The sequence below is a fragment of the Gallinula chloropus genome, assembly GCF_964237585.1.
Source record: "Gallinula chloropus genome assembly, chromosome: 26".
Lineage (NCBI taxonomy): Eukaryota > Metazoa > Chordata > Aves > Gruiformes > Rallidae > Gallinula > Gallinula chloropus.
The window spans coordinates 6,270,396-6,294,838 of record NC_140111.1 but is presented as its reverse complement, the minus strand read 5'-3'; the positions used below and the strand labels follow the sequence as shown (position 1 = coordinate 6,294,838).

The following is a 24,443-nucleotide window of genomic DNA, read 5'->3' as shown; positions in this document are numbered from 1 at the left end:
CATTCGTGTTCACAGAGGGGAAGCTGAGGAGAAGCCTGGGCTGCATGAAAACAGGGGAGCATCCTGTTCTGCAGGAACTCTGGCACGTGATGGCCATGGCTGGGTGCTCCTTGCTAGGACACGTGGCACTGAGAGGGACCAGGGAAGACCCAGGCCCAGCCCTGGATATTGCACAGAGACCCCAGAAGGCACCAAGCATCTTCAGCGTGTTCAGGCAGAACGGTGTCAAGCCGCAGCTGCTGAGGTCTCTGCAAGACCAGAGGGAGAGATGGGGAACATGATTTAAAGTGACTGAAATGGCAAAGTGGTTTTCTAGCAGGCAGAGAGTGGGCCTGGGGACCTGCTGCCCTGGGGAAGCCAAAATCAGCAACAGGCTGCAGGAGGAGTGACATAAAATTAAGGAAACAAAAGCGCCTGGAGGGCTGGAGAGGGAAAAGATGCATCTTGTGATCACTAAGTTATCAAACCAGCATCCTGAGAGAGGTCATCTGCACTGTCCTGCCCCACTGACTGCAGGACCCACCACCACCTCTCCCCTCAGAGCTCCCCCAAACCTGACTGAGACGTTAGCCAAGGGCTTCAATGCTCTGGTTCTTTAGGGGCTGCAGGCAGGGTTAGCCTCATCTCCCCCCATGCCCAAACCCCTTCACAGCATCTCCCAGATGAAAGGAGGTGATGCTGGCTCGTTCTGGTCCGTGGCCAACACAGCATGTGTGCTCCAAGCATGCTGGTGGCAACTCGCTGCTTCTTGGCTCAGGGAAGAGCAGGAACCCTCCAGAGTGTCAATATTACTTGTGGGTTTTTTTGGAGGAGGAGGCTGAGAAATATTTCTCTATCTGGAATAACAATGCAGAGGCAGGGAAACACACAGAGGAGGGGAGGAAAAACCAGCAGCTTCTCATAGTGGAAACCTCAAATCAAACATGAAGCACATGAATATTCATGCACCTAGATTCAGCCAAAAAAAAATACCCCACCAAGCACTGCAGCTTTCCAGAAATGCTCCGAGCTCTTGGACTGCCACCAACGACCGTGGGGTGGAGGAGGCAATGAAACCTTCAGAAACCACCCAGCTGTGGGAGAAGCATTGAATGGAGCAGTTCCCATGGGGCTGGGATGAGGCTTGGCTCCTTCTGCCCAACCTAACGCATTTCCAAGGACAATCTTTCTGCTAAAAAGATTGGACTAATTGCTTCTAATTGGTCTCCTTGCTGGCAGCCTCTGGAGGGAGGCGCGTGTTGAGTGGACCATGGAAATGTGCTTTCCAGTTTGTGATTATCAGGAGTGATAAAGCAGTGGTGCTCAGAGCATCTTATGGGATAGAGGAGCTTTGTGTATGCTGGAAGCAAAGCTGGTACAAGGAGGAGGTGGATTCCTCTCCACTCTGGTCTGTGTAGTTGGGTGACCTGAGGAAGTGCCTGTGAAATGGAGATGAGAGTGATCCTTGTGCCAGTGGGGATGCTGGTCCTGCACTGGTGACGTGTGATGCTGCTGGAAGATGGCAAGGGTCTCCAAAAATATTTTCTGGGTATTTTTCTGGTCCTCATGGAAACTTCTCAGGAGGCAAAGCAGCTGTAATGGATGGTTGGCTGAGCTATAAATACAGGGGGTGTGCTCTGGTCCGGCGACCAAGCAGCTCAATGCAAAGCTGAGCAATCTTGTGCTTCAAAAATGCAGCTGTGGCTTAGAAACTGCATGTTGGGGCTGGTTCTGGTCCTACCTTTTCTCCTTAGGCATTGCTGGGATATTGCTCATTGAGCACAGAAGGACCAGTGCCTCTTCCCTGTAAGGGGATGCTCTCCCATTGGATGCCAGTTGATGCTCTGCTTTATGAGACTGTGTGTTGAGGACGACTTTCCAAGCTCCTCCTAGGTCAACCCACTTGTCAGTCCCACTGAACCTCACATTTCCCCAGCTCTCACATCAGAGTTTCATCTCCCAGGATGGTGTGATGTGAGGAGCCTGTCATGTGGTGACATCTCCATCCCGGGTGTCTCCGAAGCTGCTGGTTTGCAGAGCTGCTGGCAGGCCACAGCTGGTGTCTCTCTGCTTTGCTCTCCCCAGGGTGTCTCAGATGGAGCCCTGCAAGCTGGAAAACAATATATATAAAATAGCAGATGCAAGGTTAGTGTTGAGTTTCTGAGCAAAACCCCTCAACTTCTGAGAGCTTCTGTGTGAGTGGGGGTTGGAGAAGCAGCTCCTCGTTTGAAGAGCAGGGGGAAGAGTCAGTGTGGTTTATCAAGGACAGTGAGAGACCTGGGGCAGCCCCAGAGCCAAAGTGCTTGTTGCTGTTTCTCTTCCTCTCCCAGAACTCCTGTCCCCTCAGTTTGGAAGGGAAACCAGAAAGCCTTGATGCCAACTCATCTGGTCTGTTGAAATCGAGACCTATTGCTGTGCTGAAGGGGCCCCAGAAACCTGTGATGAACATGATGGTGAAGGATGAGGGTGATGGTGATGGATGGTGATGGATGGACTCTCATTTTGGATGGGGCAGCTTGCTGCTCCTTGCTGTGTAATGTCTTCATCACCCAGCAATGCCCTCATCACCAGGGGCCCTTTTTTCTGGGATAAAACCAAGTCCAGGGCTCAGGGTGGAAGGCAGCAACACCAGACACCACACTGGTGTTTGCAGCCCCTGCACACGCTGACCCTAACTTTGCTGGAAGCATCAGCACTTGGGCCACCCCTTCAATCTCCTTGGCTCCCAGTGATGGGGCCACCAGAGCTGAGATGCCACCAGAGCTGAGTTGCCACCAGAGCTGCTCACTATCAGAGGCCAGAGGAGGACACAGTGGTCACCCAGCAGTGTTTGATTTCTAAGTTTGCCTTCATGTAGCATCAAAACCACTCAGAAACATCTTTCAAAGTGCAAAGGGCATTGGTCTGTCCAGACAGATGGATTTGAGTGGAACCCCAACCTTGTCTGGGAGAAGGACAGTCTTTCTTCATCAAGTCTGGTAGGGAACAGCCTTAGTCGTCTTCTGCAACACTGTGCTGCTACAGAGCCAGGCTCTCTCCTTGCTCTGCTCTCTAGCTTGCTCTGCTCTCTGACTTGCTTTCCACTGCAGTCCAGATAGAGCATATCTGGAGCTTCAGCTTCAAACTTGCTGCACTGAAGAGAACAAACCTGGTTTCCCAAAATTTCACCTACACCAAGCTGCCAGCTCTCCTGATCTGCTCACTGGAGCCTCCCAGAGACCTGGGTCCCCCCCCAGTAGACCCAGTCCAGCCATTACAATGTGACAATGAGCTCAGGAGGGATGGGGATGGACTAAACACCCTGTTGAAGAGGCTCATCAAGTGCTCAGCACTTGTTGCCACTTGGATGAGATGCTCACACTCAGCTCTCCTGATGGTTTGACTGGTGCTGCTGCATGTGGTCTCTGCCAAGCACTCATGTTGGGGTGAACTGCCAGGTCCTCTTGTTTGGCAAGGTGGTTTCTCCTCAGCGTGGCTGCTACAGAAGGTGGAATTATCTCTCCATTTCCCAAGCTTTGGCAGAAATATTTGCCTCAGCCACAGCTGAGCCCTCAGCAGACATGGAGTGGCTAAACACCATGTGCTGAGCTCCACCCAGGTCAGAGCAGGTTGGGTGTGAGATGGTGGATGTCCCTAGTGATGATCTCTTGTCTTCTATTTGGTTCTGGTTGTTGGATGAGAAATGCAGAGAATTCATTTGTTTTTAATCTTCAGGGCAAGCCAAGAAATTCCCAGCAGTCATTACACCTGGTACAAGCCAAGGATTTCATTTTCAGCTCAGGTCTTCCAGAGCTGCCATCCCACCTGGCTTATGAAAGCAAGTGGTGGGCAATGCAGCGCTTCCAAGAGTCAGTTGGTCCAGTAGCTAATTAAATGCCTTGTTAGAAAAATGTTAGAAAATATCACTTGATCTGGCTACATCTTCAGCTTGTTTCATCTTTATTGGCCATAGACCTGTCTGTGATCTCTTCTTATGTAATATGCACGTTTCCTTGGAGTCCCTCTGAAAAGTTTGGTGCTGTCATAGAATCCCAGCCTGGTCTGTGCTGGAAGGGACCCCAAGGGTCACAGAGCTCCAACTCCCCTGCCACAGGCAGGGACACCAACCTCCAGGCCTGGAGCTACACAAGGTTGCCCAGGGCCCCATCCAACCTGGCCTTGAACACCCCCAGGGATGGGGCACCCACCCCCTCTCTGGGCAGCCTGTTCCAGCCCCTCACCACTCTCTCTGGAAAGAACTTCCCCCCAATATCCAATTTAAACCTTCCTTCCTTTAGCTTTAATCCATTCCTCTTGTCCTGCCAGTCTCTGTCCTTTAACAAGCTGATTCCCCTCCTGTTTCAGTCCCACATCTTTCTTGTCCTGGGGCCCCAGCTCTGGACACAGGACTCCAGCTGGGGCCTCACAGGGCAGAGCAGAGAGGTACAATCCCCTCCCTGTCCCTGCTGCCACCCCTCTGCTGATGGAAGGTTTGGTTGCTTATTAGCTGTTAGCAGCAATGAGATGATGTGGCCATGGAATGGGCCAGTTCAAGCCCAGCAAAGCCCAGAGATGTTTCTAGAGCTTGGAAAAGATTAAAACCTTCCCCGATGAAGTAGTTCCCACTGCAGACAGGGCAGAGGATGAACTTTCTTTTAGAGCTGCCCTTCCTTCTGCTGGTGGGAAATGCCTCAATGACTCTCAGGCTGGAGGCTGCACTCCCAGACAAGAGGAATTTGAAGGTCCCACGTCCACCCAAGTGTTGGTACCTTGGGTGAAGAGCACCAGCTTCAGCCAGCTGCAACCACTGCCTGTGGCCCCTCAAGATGAGAACAGCCTAGGCAAGGTTTCACTGGGATACCAGGAGACCCAAGTACAAGTTAAATCAATCTGAGAGAACAGGAGGATGCACTTTTCACCTCGTAATTAATTGCTTCCGTGGGCCTGGGAGGCAAAAGCAGCAAAGAGGAGAACTGGGATCATTCAGGAAGCAATTAGAGACTGTCCTCAGGGAAGAATGATCTGGAAATTGATATGCATTGATGGGACAAGTGGCCATTTCTAATTCCCAGTATCCATCTATTTATTTAATGAGTGAGTAAGCACCGTGGTTATGGAGTATAGCGTGTGCTGGAGCTGCTGCCTGCAACATTAACGTGCCAATAACGGGGTTTTATGGTAGGAACGTGGCTGTGGATCATTAGGAAACTGAGCCTGAGGGAGCTGGGTGCTGCAGACTGCTCACATGCAGCTACCCTCACGCCAGCAAAGTGTCAGTACCTGGCAGAGCCTGGTCAGAATGTGAGTGAGACAACCCAGGCGGATCTGGGCGTGTGCCACCCCCCTGCCTGCAACCTGCCATCTGTGCTTGCACCGCCAGACCTTGCTCTGAGCCCAAGTGCTGCCTGCCCCCGCTTTGCTGGCGTGACTTCCACCACCAAATGTCATCTGTGCAGGGTTTGTCCCCACCAGACTTGCAGACTGAAGCTGCCCAGGTGATGGGGTAGTCACGGGGCAGGATGCTTGGGCACGGACAGGAGCTGTGTGTGCCAGCTCTGCCCACAGCCGGCGCGTGCACAGCCACAGCAGTGAGTGAAGGTGTGCAGGCGTGCCCCTGCACTCGTGTCCTCACACACCAGCTGCTCCACACGCTGGAAAAGCAGCTGGATCACTGTTCATCTGGGAATTTGTGTTTAAATGCTGCAAGGGCTGGGAGCAGCTTCCCTCCTTTGCTCCACCAGCCGCCCCACCGGTCTCTCCGGCTCTTGAATCACAGACTCACAGGGGTTGGAAGGGACCTCCAGAGCTCATGGGGTCCAACCCCCTGCCAAAGCAGCTCACTAGGACAGGTCACACAGGTCGGTGTCCAGACAGGTCTGGAATATCTCCAGAGAAGGAGAATCCACACCCCCTGGACAGCCTATTCCCGTGCTCTATCTAGCAAGGTTTCAGAGCGCCTCGGGAAGCAAACGCACCACATAAAACCCCCTTGTCAGGGAAACCAGAAGATGCACATTTAGCATCCCAGGCTCCTGAGGAGACTGTCAGCCCCCACGCTGAGCAGCTTGCTTGCCATGTTTGAAGTTAATCCCTCCCGACGCCGAGACGAGAAGACCTCTGAAAGCTCAAATTAATAAAAGTGACATGCCAAGAGGAAGCGTGAGCGTGGCAGTGATAAGGAAGAGCCTCTTTGATGTTATCAGAGCAGAAGAGAAGGCAACAGAGGAGGATATTAAAAAGATGAGAGGAGAGCTGAGTTTGACTGGATGGGCACGACCGGGATCAAAATGAATTAGGATTTTTTTTACAAGGAAAACCGTGCAAGAAATAAGTTTCAGCCACTAAAATTAACAGGAGGGAAACTTCAGCTTCCTGTAGACAAGCTGGCTGTATGCTGTACAGAGAGGATTTGTGCCTCCTGGAAAAAAAGATCTCTAAGAGTTTTGGCGGGTGTTTAAAAAGCAGCACTGAGGGAGGGAAGAAACTGGGACAGCCAGAAAGCTGGCTGTTGGCAAAAGGTAGGTAAAACTATCTCCAAAGGTTTTGTTATAGCTGCTGGGAAAAAAAAAAAAAACCCTTCCTCTGATGGAAAGCAAATGCTGGGTTTGAAGGGGTTCCTCTGGAGAAAGGCTGGCTTGGAAACTGAAAAAACAACGGGGCAGCTGGGAAAGCTGCTCTTACCAACTGCAAGGGAAGCGTTTCAGCTCAGAGAGGGTTTTACCTGGAGCTGAGGTTTTTATTGTTGGGTGCATAAACCAGGCTAAACCCAGATATTACCACAGAATCACAGGATCACAGACTCACAGGGGTTGGAAGGGACCTCCAGAGCTAATTGGGTCCAACCCCCCTGCCAAAGCAGCTCCCCAGCTCATATTGCACAGGTCAGCTGGAATCTCTCCAGAGAAGGAGACTCCACACCCCCTGGGCAGCCTGTCCCAGGGCTCTGTCAGAGCACTAGTTTTATTGAGTTCCACTCTTCTAAATGGCCACAGGGGCAGAGGGAAAAGCTGTGATTCGTGTTCCTTACCCTCCATTGCAGAACAACAACCACCATGAATTCTGTGGCTTCACAAAGGAGGCTCCAAGGCTGAACCCACTTTGCTCAGATGCACCCAGAAAGCCCCTCAGCACCTTCTGCTGCTGCTCTGAGCTTGAGAAGGGAAAATCACAACCCTGAGCACGCTGTCAGCATCATCTCCCCGTCCTTGTATGTGTTTTGAGTCAGGAGTGGTGTGACAGCAGTGCTGGCACTTAGAGCTGGCATTTGGGCATCCTGCAAAATGGTCCAGACCAGGGTGTCATCACTTCACTGTTCTGAGCTCTCGCTCGCACACGAGCGCCGCAGGGAAGGATGTGACAGACGCACGTGTGCCCATGTGCTTTTTAATTTTTCAAGGCTTGTCAGCTTGAAAGGGGAAGGTTGGGAGATGTAACAGCTTTGTCATGTTCCCTTATCAAACCCCAAACACTGACCTTCTCTGCCTTCATATCAATTACATCAGCCAAACAGCACATCCCCGTCACGCGCTGCGTCCCAAGAGGGGGTGATTGTGCCTTAACGCTGCGGAGGTCACCGGGGAGGTTGAGAGTTAGCAGATGAGCTGGCTGGAGAAGGGATGGTCCCCCTGGAGATGCACTCTGGTGATGAGAGAAGAAGTGATGAGAAGAGAAGCCGGTGTAGAAGAGACAGGGCTGGGGGGATGGGGTGGCAGGAAGATGGCAAAGCTGCAACTTGATGCTGAGACCTGTCAGACAAGCTAGCGTGCTGGCATCTTTACTGCAGGACCATGCCAGTTAAGTGCTTCAGAGGCTTTCTGGGGCATTACAGGGATATTGCACATTTGGAGGAGGATCTCGGCATGGTAACGAAGTCCAGACGCTGTGTGCAGTAATTAGGCCACTTGACAGCCGTGCACATCCACCTTTGGCTGCACTGAGTGCTGTGAGAGAGTGGCATTGCTCTCTTGGGGTGGTGGGAAGCAGGCAGCTGGGGCATCCTGTCAATATTTTATTCCTGCTGCCTTGCAAGTCACAAGTGGCTCAGCTCCAGTAGTCTCATTTCTTCCTCTGTTTATGCCTGAATTTGCTAGAGGATGTGCCCATCTGGCTGCTGGACAGGAGGCAGTGCCCTGGCCAGTGCCCTCCCAGCCTGTGCCCCTGGGAGCTGAACCCGATGCCAAGGCACCACAGCAGTGCTGAACCCACCAGTCTGCAGGGTCAGATCATGATGGATCAGGGCCCTGCCTGTGCTGTGGCAAGTGGGCCAGACGCCTCCCCAGACGCCTCCCCAGACACGGGCACAGGGCAGCAGGGCAATGTACTTCAGCTCTTCCAGGGGATGGGAAGGGATGTTTGGGTTTTCCACAGGAGAGCTGCAGCATGAGGACTGAAACAGCTTCTCCCACACTTACAGATGGGAATAGGAATGGGACATTCCCCATGCCCCATTATGTTCTGCATATTAGCTGATGTCATCTGGGTGCCAAGTGGGGAAGCTGGCTATGGGCAGACGCTTCTCCACGCCATTCCCCAGCTCATTTTCTGTCCTGATGCTTGGGGGTTTTATCAATATTTCTTAGTTTGCTATTCCCACTCCTCTTAGAGCTGTGGGGAGCTACAGCAGCATCCTTGCCATCAGCAAACAGCACCAACACCAGCTCCCAAGGTGCTGCAGGCATCAAAGACAGGACACAGCATCATGGGCTGCAGGTCTTGGGTATGAGGATGCAGATACTTCTCTTTCTCCTCATAGAGAAGGACAGATTGGTTGGGAGGCAGAGGTGGCCCCATACTCAGAAGCTGCTGGAGACAGCCAGGTGCTTCCAGATATCTCAAAGGACTTCCCCAGGCATGGTTTGGAGGCATCTTCAAATGGATAAGAACTATATACACATGACTGAAAGGCAGAGGTGGGAGGAGCGAGCCTTCTGAATGCAGGATGAAGTGAGTGGACAGCATTGGCCAGGAAAGGGAAACATTTGTAAAGCAAAAGGAAAAGATTATTACCTGGTCTGAACTTTTCCAAGTCACTGCTCTTTTTTTTCCTTCAGTTTATATGTGGCTGATTTTAAAAAGGGAAGGGAGAGGATTAAAAAATCCATCCCAAAAAAAAAGAGGTTTGGGCCACCAGAACTGAGGGATTTTTTAAAGTTGATGTTTGCATTTGTGCAGGAATTGGGCAAAAAAGCAGTACATCTGACACAAGGCAAATCACCCCCATGTCCCACACCCCCTGCCTTGCTCCAAAGCCCTGAGAAACAGCCTCAGAGCCACAGTGCAGGATCCATATTTCTTTCAGAACCGTTTTCCCCAGAACCTCTTGTTGCAGCTCTGAAATGTCTGGCCGATCCTCTCTGCTGGCTCAAGCCTTGTTTATTTGCTGCCTGTGCTCTTCAAACGCCCTTTTATCTCCCCCAGCCCTTCCTGCTGGTGGGCTGAGCTCTGCCCAACTCACGGGCGTGCGGGACCCTGGTGCCCCTGTGCTGCTTCCAACACCAGGACTCATCAAAGATTTATAACCCTGGCCAAGGCAGCCACAGGACACAACTGAGCAGAAAGCTATTTTTGCTTTTGAATTCACACCAGCCAAGCGCTTCCTCCATCGATTCCAGTCCCTGGGCATCTCTCACTAACAAACTCCTCCCAGCCAGCACTGAGGCTACCTGCAGGCTCCGCTTCCTACCTTTGTTTCTGCCTTTGTAAAGGGAGAAGAAAGGCCTTTGTTTGCTTTGTGAAAACCAGCAGCTGGATGAGTGAAGTTTGGTTCTTCTGGGCTGGACCCTCCGGTGTCTGCGCAGGGTGTGAGGTCCGACTGACGCAGTTGGGGTGTTTGGTGTCTCGTTTCGTGCTTATCAACCTCTCTCCAGATCCCTTCTCTCCATGTGGGAATAATGAGGGTTTCTCATCTCTGTTTTGTCCCTAATTCCACAATTCTGGAGCAGGACATGAAAAGCAGGACTGCATGAGGACCACGCTCACATCAACTCCCTCAGGACCCATGGGCACCTACCAAACGCTGATCTGTGGGGCTGTGACCATACAAGTTTCCCTGAAGCCCTGAATTATCTTTCCACTGCTCAGCCCTGTCCAAAAGAAGCTGGAAAAATACTTTTAGGGGACAGTTCCCTGGATGCCACCAGGAGCTAAACTGTCTCAGGCTTGGTAGGAAATGTGGCACCTCAATACATGTCTTGCTCTGAAAATCAAGCTGTGAGTATCTGTAAGATGCAGGCAGGGCTTGTCCGTGCCGCAGAGATAACTGGGACTGGGCTGCTGGCACAAATCTCCCTCTGCAGGAAGCAAGAAACCTGCCAGAATATTTTTGTTCAAGTTTTATACCTACTGGGCTTTGCCCAGTGACTAAAAATGATGGGAAGCGGGTTGGAAAAATACTCCCCATCAAAATCAAGTGAGGTTTTTAAAGTCTTATTTATTTATTTATTTAGCTCAGGACGTGGAAACATCTTTATTCTCCTTCAAAAGCTGAACCTCTTACATCCAGAATTTTGGGCTGGAAAATGGTTTGGCTGTTTCCAGATTTCACAGCAGTCTCCACTTTCAGCTGCTGAGAATAACAAACTGGTCCCTCTTTTCCTTTCATCTGCTTTTTTTCCCCACAATTGGTTCCATTTTCAAGCAAAAACCTTTGCAGAGACTGAACCTGGAATTGCACCGATCTTCTCCCAAAAGCAGAAGGGATTTGCCCTCAGCCTGTGGCCAGGAGGATGCTCCCAAACCCTGGATTTTCTGGCAGTTGGGCTCCAGCTGGAACCAAGCAACTTCCAACCACTTCTAGCTTGTAAGTACAGGAGCCTTTGACTTCTCAGGCATCTAAAGTGATTTATTGGTCTAATGACTCCAACCACGTGGCCCAGAGTTTTTAATCTGTCCTCCACAAGTTTGCTGATGGAGCCTCATGAGCTCTTAAGATTTTTCCTGGCAAAGTAGCCTCTTCTGCAGCTTCAGCTCCTGGACTCCTGGCATGGCCATCCTCATCCCTCCCATGAATTTTGGCTGAAGTTCTCTCACAATTTCTTTGCAGTCACTCTTCTGTGCAATCTCCTCTGACTTCTCAGACATTTTGCTCTTTGCATGTTTTACCCCATGGCAACTTCAGCCCATGGTATCTCACTCTGGTGGCCTTGGGAGTGTGTTATTTATTAGTGCTGAGTGTCTGATTTGTGCACCAAAAAAAATCCTGCTCTTTACCCTTCCTCCAGGAAGATCCTCCTGAGCTGGAATCCAGTAGAGGGGTGGTCAAACAGCCCCATCTCTCACTGCAGTACCTGGTTGGTACAGCCAGACTTAGTCCAGAAGATGTAACCCATATAAAATTTAAGGGAGCAGCAGCCACAGCATCTCGTATCCTCTCCTGTGGTGGAGATGGGAGCCTTGTGAGATGCTGTAAGTCCTCTGGCTGTCTTCAAGGTGGTTTTCAGAGAGTCTTTTGCAAGACTTGATGGAGCATCTTGCAAAGTCTACACTCTGAACCCTCACCCAAAGAAATCGTGACTCCTCCTGCTTTGCCTGCACTGGATCCACCAGTGGCTAGGACCAAAGGGGATGATGCCACCAGGAGGGAGGCAAGAGACATTAAACCCCAGCTCGCTCTTCAGCAGCCACTGGTAGGGCAGCATGGGGCCATCCCAGCATGTTAGCATCTAGCAGGCTAAGATGCAACACACCATCTTCCTTTAAACCTTCTCTTTTTTTAATGCATGAGGAAAAACCCCTCCAAACCTCTTTGCTACATCACTATGGTGGGTCCCTATGGAGGTTGGGTATGGTGTAAATTCCCATAGCCTTCTGTCCTCCAGAGAGGTGTGACTGCCCAGCCTTCAGCTCTTCCATGAAACACACAACAGGTGAGATGCTTCAATAAAAAAAAATCACACCAGAGGAATCAGCTCAGGAAGAACTGGAGCCAGAAAACTGTTCTACATCCCCAAGCTCTTAAAACTGAAAAAACCCAGGAAAAGTTTTACTGGGCCCAGGCAGCTGGAGGCTGCCCAGGGACTTTCCCAGAGGAGCCTCTCTATGCTGTAGCAAACATGAATAAATGATCAGGAAAGTTGTTTTTCAGGGAAGGGAGGTGATTGCCAACAGAGATACAGGTAGAAACCTGCGGAAGGATCGTGTGCTGGCAGAGCAGGCCTGCGCGGCCTTCTTCTCCAGGCCAGAACAGCCACACTACCTCCTGTCCCCTCCTTCAGACAGGCAGCAGACGGAAGGCAAAGCACCCTGTGCTGTGCTGAGAGATCACAGCAGTGAACAGACAGTCACAGGGTGTTGGGGATGCGCTGTGCCGTGTCCTTCACACTCCTCTCTCCAGCTCTCAGCCAGCGCGGGCCTAACGCGCAGCCATTAATGTACCCAGTGCACAGAGCTGCCCTCCTCGCTTGGCAGATCTTCCTGTGCTGCAGCACGGCTCTTTTCTGTGCTTGCTCAGCAGGTTGGGTTTGGAAGTTTCTTCTTTCCTGCCTCACAGCCCCTCTCCATCCCCCTCCTGCAGCTGGAGGCCATTCCCCTGGGCCTGGCCCTCCCTGCCCTGGGCATCAGCCACTCTCAAGCTCTCCTGGAGCCCCTTGAGGGATGGGAAGGGGCTCAGAGCTCTCCCCAGAAGCAGCCTTCTCCTCTTCTCTTCTCCAGGCTGAGCCAGCCCAGCTCTCCCAGCCTGGCTCCAGAGCAGAGGGGCTTCAACCCTTGGATCATCCTCATGGCCACCTCTGGACCCGCTCCAAGGGGTCTATGTGCTCCTTGTGCTGAGGGCTCCAGAGCTGGATGGAGCACTGCAGGGGGGTCTCCCCGGAGCAGAGTAGAGGGACAGAATCTCCTCCCAGACCTCCAGGTCCCACTGCTGGGGATACAGCCCAGGACATGGGTGGCTTTTGAGAGGTCATGTTGATCTTCTCGTCCCTCAAACCCCCCAGGTAATTGGTCCTTGAGCAGCAGCATGAAAGAAACCTGATTTCTCACCCCCAATCCCCATTCAATCCCCATTTGCTTCCAGCAATGGGTGTGCATCCTCCACCTCCTAGGATGATGCCTCCAGGAGAAGGCAGCAGATGCTGGGAGCAGCTGAGAGCCACGTACATGGTCCATCAGCCCCATCACTGCTTGGGCTGTGCCTGTCTTCATCCCAGCAAAGCTGCCAACTTATTTTCCTCCCCTCTACTCAACCGGCAGCGCTCATGGAACACACAGGACCTGAATTATTTCTGAGAACCCACTGCCAAATTTTCTTGGAACTGCCTTGTGGGTTTGAAAGCTGCTGGAGTGATGGATGAGCAGGCAAATGGGCTGACAACGAGCTCCTCTAAGGCATTCCCTCTGGAAATGGGGGGGTCAAAGTTCTGATTTTTCTATTGCATCTGTAGAAAAGCACAGCGACAATTCCTGGTCTCTTCATGTCTCCATCCGGGCACAACACATCTGTGGCTGCCAAATTTGCTTGCAGATCTGCAGGGTGTCCCTGCCCATGGCAGGAGGGTTGGGACTAGATGATGTTTGAGGTTTCTTCCAATCCAAACTTCTCTATGATTCTATTGCTCTTGGTGGGGATGAGGAAAAGAGCTAGAAGAACACAGGGAGGCTGGTTATTAGGTTGAGGGAAACCTTCCAGCATGCCATGCCATGGGCTTGGAAGGTGGTTGGGACCGTGGTGCCAGGCCCTGTGAGTGTACCCTCAGGCTCAGCATCTCCCTGCTGTGCAGGTGGGTGGGAGCAGAGGATTCGCGTGAGAATCGCAGTTTTCTTTGCACGTTTCCAGGCTTCCTCCTGAAGCTGTGAAGTGAATGTCACCTTTCTCACTCGGGAGGTGGGAGGAACATGAAGAGAAAATATCACCCAAGTTGGATTTTTTTTTAATTTTTTTTTTTTTTTTTTGAGAAAATTCTCATGATTGTTTAAGGGAAACTCATGATTCTGCTGCTGGGTGTTGCTCTGGGGATGTAGAGCAGGGGTGAGCATGGGAAAAAAAATCAACCAGCTGTTGAATAAGTTCCAGAAGCTGTTGAAGAGCTCCAGTTTGGTGACCACAGCACCTAAGTGTCAAAGCCTTCATGAGATGATGCAGCTTCTCATGAAGATTCCCCCACCTCACTTGAATCAGAGATCCAGGAGCTGAATACTCAGTCACTGGGATGCTAGGAGAGGGGATGTGAGTATCAAGAGGTGAAGAGCATTAGAATCATAGAATCCTAGAATCCCAGCCTGGTCTGGGTTGGAAGGGACCCCAAGGATCATAGAGCTCCAACCCCCCTGCCACAGGCAGGGCCACCAACCTCCAGGCCTGGAGCTACACAAGGTTGCCCAGGGCCCCATCCAACCTGGCCTTGAACACCCCCAGACACGGGGCACCCACCTCCTCTCTGGGCAGCCTGTTCCAGCCCCTCACCACTCTCTCTGCAAAGAACTTCCCCCTAATATCTCATCTCACCCTTCCCTCCTCCAGCTTCACTCCATCCCCCTTGTCCTGCCAGTCTCTGCCCTTTAACAAGCTGATTCCCCTCCTGTTCCTCTGCTCCCTTCAGGGACTGGAAGGCTGCAATGAGGTCCCCCCACAGCCTTCTCTTCTCCAGGCTGACCCAGCCCAGCTCCCTCAGCCTCTCTCCGTAGGGGAGCTGCTCCAGCCCTCTTGTCATCTCCGTGGCTCCTCTGACCCCTCTCGAACAGCCCCACATCTTTCTTGTCCTGGGGCCCCAGCTCTGGACACAGGACTCCAGCTGGGGCCTCCCAGGGCAGAGCAGAGAGGGACAATCCCCTCCCTGTCCCTGCTGCCACCCCTCTGCTGATGGAGCCCAGGATCCCATCGCCCTTCCCAGCTGCAGGAGCCACTGCTGGCTCATGTGAAGTTTCTCATCTACCAGAATCCCCAAGTCCTTCTCAGCAGGGCTGCTCTCAAGGAGCTTAGGAAGCAGGAGGGGATCAGCAGGTGGAAAAGAGCACCTGGGTGAGAGCACCAAGAGGTGGGTGAGAACATCAGGAGGGTCAGGAGATTGAGGTGGGCTTTCTTGTGTTTGTTTTTTGTTGTATTTCCCTCCTCCTCCCCCAATAACTGTGGAACAAATCACATTTCACAGCTGGCAGAACTTAAGCCTCACTTATTTTTTGACATCTTGAAGGGAGAACCACCACAAGGTCTCTGTGTGAGGGGGGTTGTGATTCTGGATGGCTGCAAGACACGATGCAGTGCTGTCTGTGAGCAGTGAAGGATTGAAAAGAGCTTTTTAAGCCTCAGCATGGGAGTTTTCTCCCAGTCCTGGGCTTTGCAGCTCCCACAAGTGTGGTGGCACTGGGAGAGGTGATGGAAGACTTGTCACCCAGGGGCACAGCCAGGGAAGCAGCAGGGTGTGATCCTCTGCTGTCTGCTAAGGACAGCCCAGAGGAATGACATGCTCCTTCACATCCCAGCACACACAGGCACGTGATGGACTGGGCATTAGAGCAGGAGGAAAACAGGTAAAAATGGGAAAAAAACCCTTATCTGGACAGATAGGAGAGCAAAGTGAAGGCATGGGGTACTTCAGCATGACACCACAGCACAGGATGAGGTTTGAAGGCAAGGTTTTAAGTTAAGTTTTCCTTTGGGCAGCTCAGGAGTTTATATTTCAAGGCCCATCCCTAAGCCCTGTGTCCCCATCTGAAGGCAGCTCTCCTTTCATAGAATCCCAGCTTGGTCTGGGTTGGAAGGGACCCCAAGGGTCACAGAGCTCCAACCCCCTGCCACAGGCAGGGACACCAACCTCCAGGCCTGGAGCTACACAAGGTTGCCCAGGGCCCCAGCCAACCTGGCCTTGAACACCCCCAGGGATGGGGCACCCACCCCCTCTCTGGGCAGCCCCTTCCAGCCCCTCACCACTCTCTCTGCAAAGAACTTCCCCCTAATATCTCACCCAACCCTTCCCTCCTCCAGCTTCACTCCATCCCCATTCTTCAAGAAGCTTCATGGAGGTTTCAACCCCCATTTCCCAGCCCAGCCAAGAGCTGTGGGTTGATGTGCACTGCATATCCCACTGATGCTCTTGCAGCATCACCAGCCTCCTGCTCCAGCCCAGCATCACCCTGCCATGCCCTCCTGCCTGCTGCCATTGAGATGCCACTGAGCACAGCAGCCCCTAAAAGCCAAGCTGGTTATTAGTGCTTATGTTAGTATAGCCAGAGGGCAGGCATGTCCCCAGCCACCCCCAGGATGAGGTACAGTGTTCCCTTTCTTCCAGTATGAATTTGCCTTTGCAGCTGATAGATAGATAGGACAGCCAGAGTCAACACAACGTGCGTTGCCTCTAATCAATTGACACGCTACATCCTTGAGAGAAAAACACTTTGTACCCAGTGGTAATTATTTGTTCCCTGCCAGTCTGGGAGATCACACAGCTTTCAGTGTGATAAGCCACTGAAATATGGACTTTTTCTGTTTTAAGCTGCCCCTCTGAAGCTGAAAGTCAAAGACTTGGAGGAACAGCCAGGAGTGGAGGAGCAACTCTGGTGCAAAGACCTGCCCAAGCTCTTGAATTCCTTGGGCAGTGAAAGGCTTGTGGATGGATGTCTGTTGGGGGGGGACGCAATTTGGTACAAGACCATCTTGATGAGGACCTGTCCTAGGGAGCTGATTTGGCAGAGGGGTTGGGCTTGATCTCTTGATGAGGTCCCTTCCAACCCCTAGGGTTCTGTGGGTCTGTGATTTGGGTGAACTTGGACACCAGCAGGCTCAAGTGCAGAGGTTTGGGGGGTTTGCTATGAAAACTTCCTACAACCTGCAAGGTCTCTTCCATAAGCCATCCCTGAGTGCTGTAGGGACAGGGACCTGCTCTGGGAGCACATCTGGGGGGAAAGGATGTCCTGTCATAGAATCAGAGAATCCCAGCCTGGTCTGGGTTGGAAGGGACCCCAAGGATCACAGAGCTCCAACCCCCTGCCACAGGCAGGGACACCAACCTCCAGGCCTGGAGCTACACAAGGTTGCCCAGGGCCCCATCCAACCTGGCCTTGAGCACCCCCAGGGATGGGGCACCCACCCCCTCTCTGGGCAGCCTGTTCCAGCCCCTCACCAATCTATGTCCTATCTTGATTTAAAGACTTCAGGTGCTGTGGGACCACCCATGGTGCCAGGTGGCCTCTTTCATTGAATCCATTTGGTTTCCCCCTGCCATGATCCCCTCTCCCTCCCCGCGCTGGCTTTATCTGCCAGATTAAAGAACCCTTTATTAGAAATCACTCCACAGAGGAATTTATAGAGTGATGGAGCCACCTTTTCACCTTCCCTTTGTTAAGCCAAATGACTGGAACTTTTGTCTTGCTGGCAGGCAGCATCCCAAGCCTCATGCCTGCCCTTGCAGCTCTTGGTTGAACCCTTGCTGGTGCACCACCATCCCTCCCAAGAGCTGCTGTGCTTTGGCTTCTCTGGCCCTCCTTCCTCCACCACCCATTCCTTCTACTCCCCAAACAGCTGCTCTTCAGGCAGGAGAGGGTAGGCAGCTAAAGGGACGAGGGGGTCTTGGATCAGCACTGAGAGCTGAGGCGGATGCAGTCAGCACTGTCTCTCTGGGCTCAATGGGTACCTCAGGAGTCTCCATGCTGTGGGAGAGCTGGGCAGCATGGGCCATCAGCATCACTGCTGGAGAAACCCCAGGGCAGACCCCATGGTTGGAGAGGGGAACAGGGCAGAACTTCTAGGCAAGCATAAAGCCACCCGTGTTAGAGCTGCCAAACACAGCATGAGTGCCCCAGGGTGATGGAGGGATGGAAAACATCATGGCTAGTTCACCTTTTTTCCTCCTTCTGCTGCCCTCCTGCTCACAGAGCTGGTGCTCCAGGGCCCCTGGGGCCAGCACTGAGCCAGAGCAGTGTGGCTGCAGTTCCAGCAGCCTCCCCAAGCAGGGCATCACCCCAGCACTGCCCGTGGGGAGGTTCTTCATCCCCAGGGCTGAGGCACGTTGGAGTCACAGGGCAAAAGGATGTGAGGCAGCAGAGAGTTTTTCCAGCCTCCAGCATGGCTGGTTTCTGGGCTGGTTTGCTTTCAGCATGGGGGAATGTCTTGCTTTCCACCTCCCCACTGTGGTGCTTCTGCTGGCCCAGCCACACTGATGTAACACGGCTTGGAGGTGAGCCCTAGGGTGCCTGCTGGGCTTTTTGGGGGTTGAGATACATGCTCAATATTCAAATACTTCTTTGAGTAAAGGACTGCTCAGGGATCTAGTGAAGTATCCCAAAGGATGGGATTTCTAAAGCTTCCCAGTCTGGTGGTATCTCCTCCAGGCTCAGATGTGAAATGGTGCCAGCTTCTCTGCCAGGGTGGGGGCATTGTCTGAGGTGAGACACCCCTTTCCCTCTTGATACCCACACTGTTGGTGAGCTGCTTCTGCATTTGAGGGTCTGGAACCTGTAAAGTCCCAAGTTCACCCTTGGACTCCAACCCAGAGGTGGAGATACTCCTGCTCCTTCAAGCATAAAGAAGTCCAGTACACAAGTCCACCATGGATAGAGGCCAGCTCCCCTTCCAGCCACTAAGGAGCATGAGGGCTTGAAAACTGGTTTGTATGGGGAGCCCAGACCAGTCTGAGCTTTGGCAGCTGGTTCAACCCACTACCATGGGCATGGCTAAAGGCTTGGACACCTTGCATGGAGTCACCTTGAACCAGGCCTGGCACGAATTCCCTTCACTGGTCCAGCAGGGACTACAGGCACCAGGCTGGCACAGGGGTTTGGCAATGGGAGACAGAGTTTGGCAGCTCTGCAGCTCTGCAGCCAGGCTGTCGATGAGCACTTGTGGTAACGAGTGCTGATGGCTGCTGGGCACCCTGTGGATAATGACTGTGTGGCCAGCATCCAAGCCTTGGGAGATAATGAGAAGTGGTAACACAAATGAGCTCTTCAGGAGTGATCAGAGGGGCCACCCCCTCTCCCAGCCTCCCCATTCAAGTGGCTTTTTCCCTGTAGGTGGTTTTAGCCAAACTCTCCACAGCACCTCTGGGTACCGCTGTGGTGTCCCACCTCAAGCTTCAGCCAAGCCTTCCAGCCACTCTACCAAAACCTCTTAAAGGAGATTTAATGAATTGCCAAGAGGGGAAATTTAAATGCATTGGCAATGAGCCCTGGAGTCACAGCCACCCTTAGCACTTTGGAGGGGACACATCCTCTAAGCACTTCTCTGACAGCCTGGGAAGGATCAGATTGAAACCCAGCTGCTGGTCCTCGATGTCTGAGAAGACTCTGCCTGCCCCCTTGCTTGGTGAAGATTAGTTTTGGGTTGTAGGAGCCCACAAACTGGGTATTTTGCTGGGAGTCTTACTGGGTTTGTTTTTGTCTAAGGGAGAAAAAGACTGAAGGCCTGTAGACTGCCTTCTGCTGTAGACCACCACCTGCTGTAGACCAAGGCAAGGAGAAGGAGACTGCAGCTGGATAGCCTGTGTGATGTGTTCCATGGACCCTTGGTGCCACAGCTCATGTTTAATTGAAGGAGGATCCTACTGGGTAGGTAACAGCTTTGAAGCAGCCAGCAAAGATGCCCAACCCAGTTGTTGGAGGAAAAGCCAAGAACCAGGCTTGGGGAGGCCATGGGAGGCTGAGCCTGGGCTGTGCTGGGACAGGGCCATGTTACAAGACACTGGGCTGCTGCTCAGGGCTCCAGATGCTCTGATGGCTGCACGGGCAGTTCAGGATGGCTTGTGCTGTGTCTGTAGAGGTGGGTCACCCTCCAAGCAGCTTCTGGGGCTTGGGGAGCAAGTGTGGGAGAAGGGAAGCGTAGGGCAGAGGGCACGGTGAAAGGGTGGCTGCAGTCCTGCCCCTTGTTCTCACCTCAGCCAGGGCCTCTTAACAAGCTGAAAGCAGGGAGTGGAGCCAGAACGGATCCAACCAGGGGGAAGAGGCATGGCAGAGCCAAGGCACGGAGCTGGCAGCATGCAGAGCCCTTGCTGCAGCTGCCCTGCTGACAGGCCACTTCTCAGGGGTTATTCTGGGCAGACGTGGGGGCATCACTCCAGGGCTCTGCTGTCACTGAGGGGGAGAGGATGGTGTGGCTCAGGCTGGTGGCATGGGGTGATGGGGACTGGACCTGGGCTTTGCACACACAGGACTTGCCTAACTGGGACTTCTGTCCAAGTATGGGGACTTAGATGGCCCAGGACAGACCCACCCTGAGCACCCCTGACATCACCCCTGGGGGATGGTCTAATCCAGATCTGATGGACTGGAAGCCCTTTGCACCATGTTCTGGGCAGGAGCAGGGTTTGTCCCAAAGGAAAGCATTTCTGTGTGTGAACATCTACCCTTGAGACAGGCTTGAAGGTTGGATCTGCACCTTCTCCAGGGCAAAGCCATGTCCTCAGTCCCTCAGCTGGCTGCAGAGCGCAACACACCTCCCATCTGCAGCACCCAGTGGGGAAACCTGGGCTGACCTCAACTCCCTGTGGCTGTTTTAATGCCCTCCTGGGGTTTGAGACTCCCCTCAGCTCTCCCAAAACACCTCCCCAGTCCTGCTTTGATGCTCCCTGCTGTGGCCACCATGCTGGTGAGGGTCCCTGGCCCTTCAGCAGCACCAGCCCCAAGCTAACAGAGACACAAACACATGGCATCCTGCTCCTGTTCCTCCAGGCTCCAAAGCCAGCAGGGTTTGGAGCTCCTGGAAACTCGCCTTCTGTCTTTATTGGACTAAAGCAGCATCATTTTGACCCAGTTCAATTTAAACTCCTGGTCGTTCAGGAGACTCCAAGAGATGAGCACAGCGCATGACATCAGAGCTGGCTCCACCATCATGGAGCAGACAGGGATGCAGTTGAACAGGGCCAGGGCACTGTGCCCATCCCATCAGGAGGGATACAAGGATGTGGTAGAAGGGGTAAAGGGGGAAGGCAAGGGGTGAGGAATGGCCCTGGGCAGCCCCTGGGATGGGCTTATCCTCGTGTCTGCCCCTCACCCTGTGCTGAGGCTGCACTGGGGGCTCTAGCTTGGGGTGTGGAGCAGCAAGGCAGAAATGATACAGCCCGGCCATTTCCACAAGACCAGCTTTAATATCAGTCATGAGAACGAGGAGAAAGCACAGCATCCATCAATGGGAAAAAAACCCAAAACCCAACCAGCAACCAACCCAACTCAAAGAGAAACGTCAAATCAAAGAAACAAAAAATAAACAGAAGTAAAGAAACCCACCACCCTGTGCCCACCTGCCACAGATGGACTATCCAGGCACTGCAGATGGAGGAGCTAGGGTAAGGGGCACGATCCACCGAGAGCCACCCGGTCCGTCCCCTCTCCAGGGATGCTCACCTTGGGGTGACAGGTAGCGCTGAGGAGCCCCCCCAACCTCCTGGGGGGGGACCCCGGCTTAACTTTAAGATTCATCACAGACTGACACGAAGGACAAGAACGGTAAGAAGAATCCAAGAGCTGGGACTTTTTTTGTCTCTTTATTCTAATTCAGCCTACGGCGTTAGTAATGGTGATTTCAGGGGATGGCTGGGCCCGCGAGTTTCCTTCTTGTAGTGAAAATCAGAGACTGTAAAGAGGAACAGAGCTTAGAAAGACAGGTTGGAATCTGTTTGGCCATAAAAAGAACTGGCATGCAAGTGCTTTGTACATCTGGCAGGATGTGGAATGGCAGGGGGGTTGGGGGGTGGGGGGGCTTCGGGGTGGGTTTGGGTGGTGGGTGGGTGGGTGGGTGGTGGTCTCTTTAGTTTTGTACAGGTCAAAAAATGAGCTGCTGCCTTCACATCCTGAAGACAAACCCCCTCCCCCACGGGAAAGGACAACACAAGTCAAGTCCAAGGTGGCTCTCTCTTGGTTTTGGCAGAGTATATATATAATATATATATATATATTTTAATGCATAGCGATTTTCTTCCTTTTTTTTTCTTTTTTTTTTCCTTTTTTTTGTGGTTTTTTTTTTGTTTTTGTTTTTGTTTAAATTTGATTTCTACCTCTTTATATTTTTTGCCCCCTGTTGCAAACCTGAGCTTGGTCCCTGCTTTCCCGTGCAGTTTTTCCTTCCTTAGCTGGTGCCACTGGGGAGCGGTGGGGGCCGGGTCAGCAGGCGATCTCCTCCAGCGTTCCCAGGGTAGCCTGCAGCGGCACGTTCACAGTGTGGCTGATGGTTTCTGAATGGTTTGGCATGGGGTCACAAGTGCTCTGCGGATGGAAAAGGGGGGACAGAGTCACTCTGGATGTTCCCAGTCCCTCCCCAGCAACTATCTCCTTCCTTTGGCCCTGCCACAGCACCATCAATCCCTTGGAAATCGCTCCGGTCAGGGCTGAACGCTCCATCTGTAGTGAGTGACTCCTCCAGCCTACAGAGCCAACTGATGGGAAATATCCTCCTCTCTCCCAGTGGGGCTTCTTACCACGTTTTCATCATGGCTCCCTTCCTCTTCCTCCTTTCCAAGCAGGTCTAACAACTTCTCCTTGATCAGCTGCAAAAGATGGGAGGTTGGGTTAAGGTGGGGGAGGAACAAGCAAGGGGCAGGGAAGGGAGGGAGGGTGAGGGGGGTTGGGGCACAGCTCCAGGGGATGGAGGGCAATGGGGAGTGGGGACACAGCTCCAGGGGATGGAGGTCAAGGGGGGCTGGGGGCACAGCTCCAGGGGAGGGAGGAAGAAGGGGCTGGGGGCACAGCCCCAGGGGAGGGAGGGAGAAGGGGGCTGGGGGCACAGCTCCAGGGGATGGAGGGTGAGGGGGGCTGGGGGCACAGCCCCAGGGGAGGGAGGGAGAAGGGGGCTGGGGGCACAGCTCCAGGGGATGGAGGGTGAGGGGGGCTGGGGGCACAGCCCCAGGGGACGGAGGGAGAGGGGGGCTGGGGGCACAGCTCCAGGGGAGGGAGGGCAATGGGGAGTGAGGGCACAGCCCCAGGGGATGGAGGTCAAGGGGGGCTGGGGGCACAGCTCCAGGGGATGGAGGGTGAGGGGGGCTGGGGGCACAGCCCCAGGGGACGGAGGGAGAGGGGGGCTGGGGGCACAGCTCCAGGGGAGGGAGGGCAATGGGGAGTGAGGGCACAGCTCCAGGGGATGGAGGGTGAGGGGGGCTGGGGGGACAGCCCCAGGGGAGGGAGGGAGGGAGGGAGGGAGGGACGGAGGGGGGGAGAAGGGGGCTGGGGGCACAGCTCCAGGGGATGGAGGGAGATGGGGGCTGGGGGACACAGCTCCAGGGGAGGGAGGGCAATGGGGAGTGGGGGCACAGCTCCAGAGGATGGAGGGCGATGGGGACTAGGGGCACAGCCCCAGGGGATGCACCAGGTTTGGAGGAGACCCTCCAAAACATATGGAGAAGGAGACAATCCTTCCAAGACAGCCACCCTGTGCATCAAAACAGAATTCTTCACTCAGAAAAGAAACCACCCCAAACCCTCAATTTCTAAAATCTATTTGGGGTGCCACTTCCCTTCACAGCCACCTTATTTCCTCAGCAGCTGCTGGAGAACATGTTTCCAAGGGAAATCCCAGAAAGGTTGGGATGGGAATGTTCTTCTGAAAAAAATTCCACCCCAGGGCAAAGAGAAGACAGCTCAAAATGTGACAAATCAGCTCAGGTCCTAAGGAAGTGAGGTGGGTGCTGGCTGGCAGGGATGTGTGCTGAGGATTCCAGGACCCTGAGGAGCCCAGGAACACAACACTGCCCTGGGGCAGGACCAAGATGGGGTCTGCATGGAGCAAATGATGCCACCCCCCCATTTCTAGGGTCAGTATTTCAGGTGGGGTTGGCTGAGCCAAGAGAAGACAAGAGTTGTAGCTGTTTGCTGGCAATCTCTGAGAGCTTGCCCACCTTTTGGGTGGGAACACGATGAGTTTCAGGTGCACTGAGCTCCCCCTTGGGGAACCCCTGAGCAGATTAGATCAACCCAGGGCTTGCAGCATCGTTTAAGACACTTTATTTCTCTTCTTCCTCTCTGTTGTGGGTTGAATATCCATCATGGGGGGGCTACCAAGATGAGCCCTGCATAGGGCACAGCTGGGTGACCCTGCTGCTGCATCCCCAGGAGCGTGTGGGGGAGCCTCTCCAAGGAGACAGGATGTCTCCTTGTTTCCCAAAAAAAAGAAGGAAAACCCTTGTTTGCCAAAAAAAGAAGAAAAAAAAAAGAGAGAGAGAAAAGAACCCCCAGCAAAGCAGCAATAGGAAACTATTTGCTGAGTTTTATAAGCAGATGTCAAACAAAGGGGTAAAATGGAGAAGAAAAGTCCAAATTTTGTGAGGTTTCTTATTGCCTTCTTACAGAAGAACCCCCAGAAAGCCAGGAAGAGGCGATTTTAATGAAATCCTGTGTGCATTCAGCCTGAGATATAAACTGAGGCACAGGTTCTGTTTGCACTTCAAAGCCATGATGAGCTTTCTGCTTGTACTTTTCACTATATTTTATTGCAGAATAATGCCACCAAGTGCTAACAGCTGCCCAGGAGGGACTGGGATGGGGAGCAGCTGTCTGAAAACCTAAAGCCAGGATTCCAACTATAATAACATGAAAAGGTTCTTCAAGATGCCCCAGCGAGCTGGGAGCAGGGACCAGCG

At 53.0% G+C, this 24,443-nt stretch overlaps 1 protein-coding gene across 1 annotated transcript in view; it reads right to left on the bottom strand.

Annotated features, from left to right (window-relative positions):
- Window positions 1-21,975: 21,975 nt before the first annotated feature.
- LOC311201279 (acid-sensing ion channel 2) overlaps window positions 21,976-24,443 on the bottom strand; it is a gene marked incomplete at its 3' end in the record, with an annotated part of 569,954 nt that continues 567,486 nt past the window's right edge. The window contains exons 9-10 of the mRNA XM_084275638.1: window positions 22,290-22,358; window positions 21,976-22,077 (exon numbers count right to left, since the gene is read on the bottom strand). Coding sequence (XP_084131764.1) covers window positions 21,976-22,077; window positions 22,290-22,358 — 171 coding nt within the window. The remainder of the gene's footprint in view (window positions 22,078-22,289; window positions 22,359-24,443) is intronic.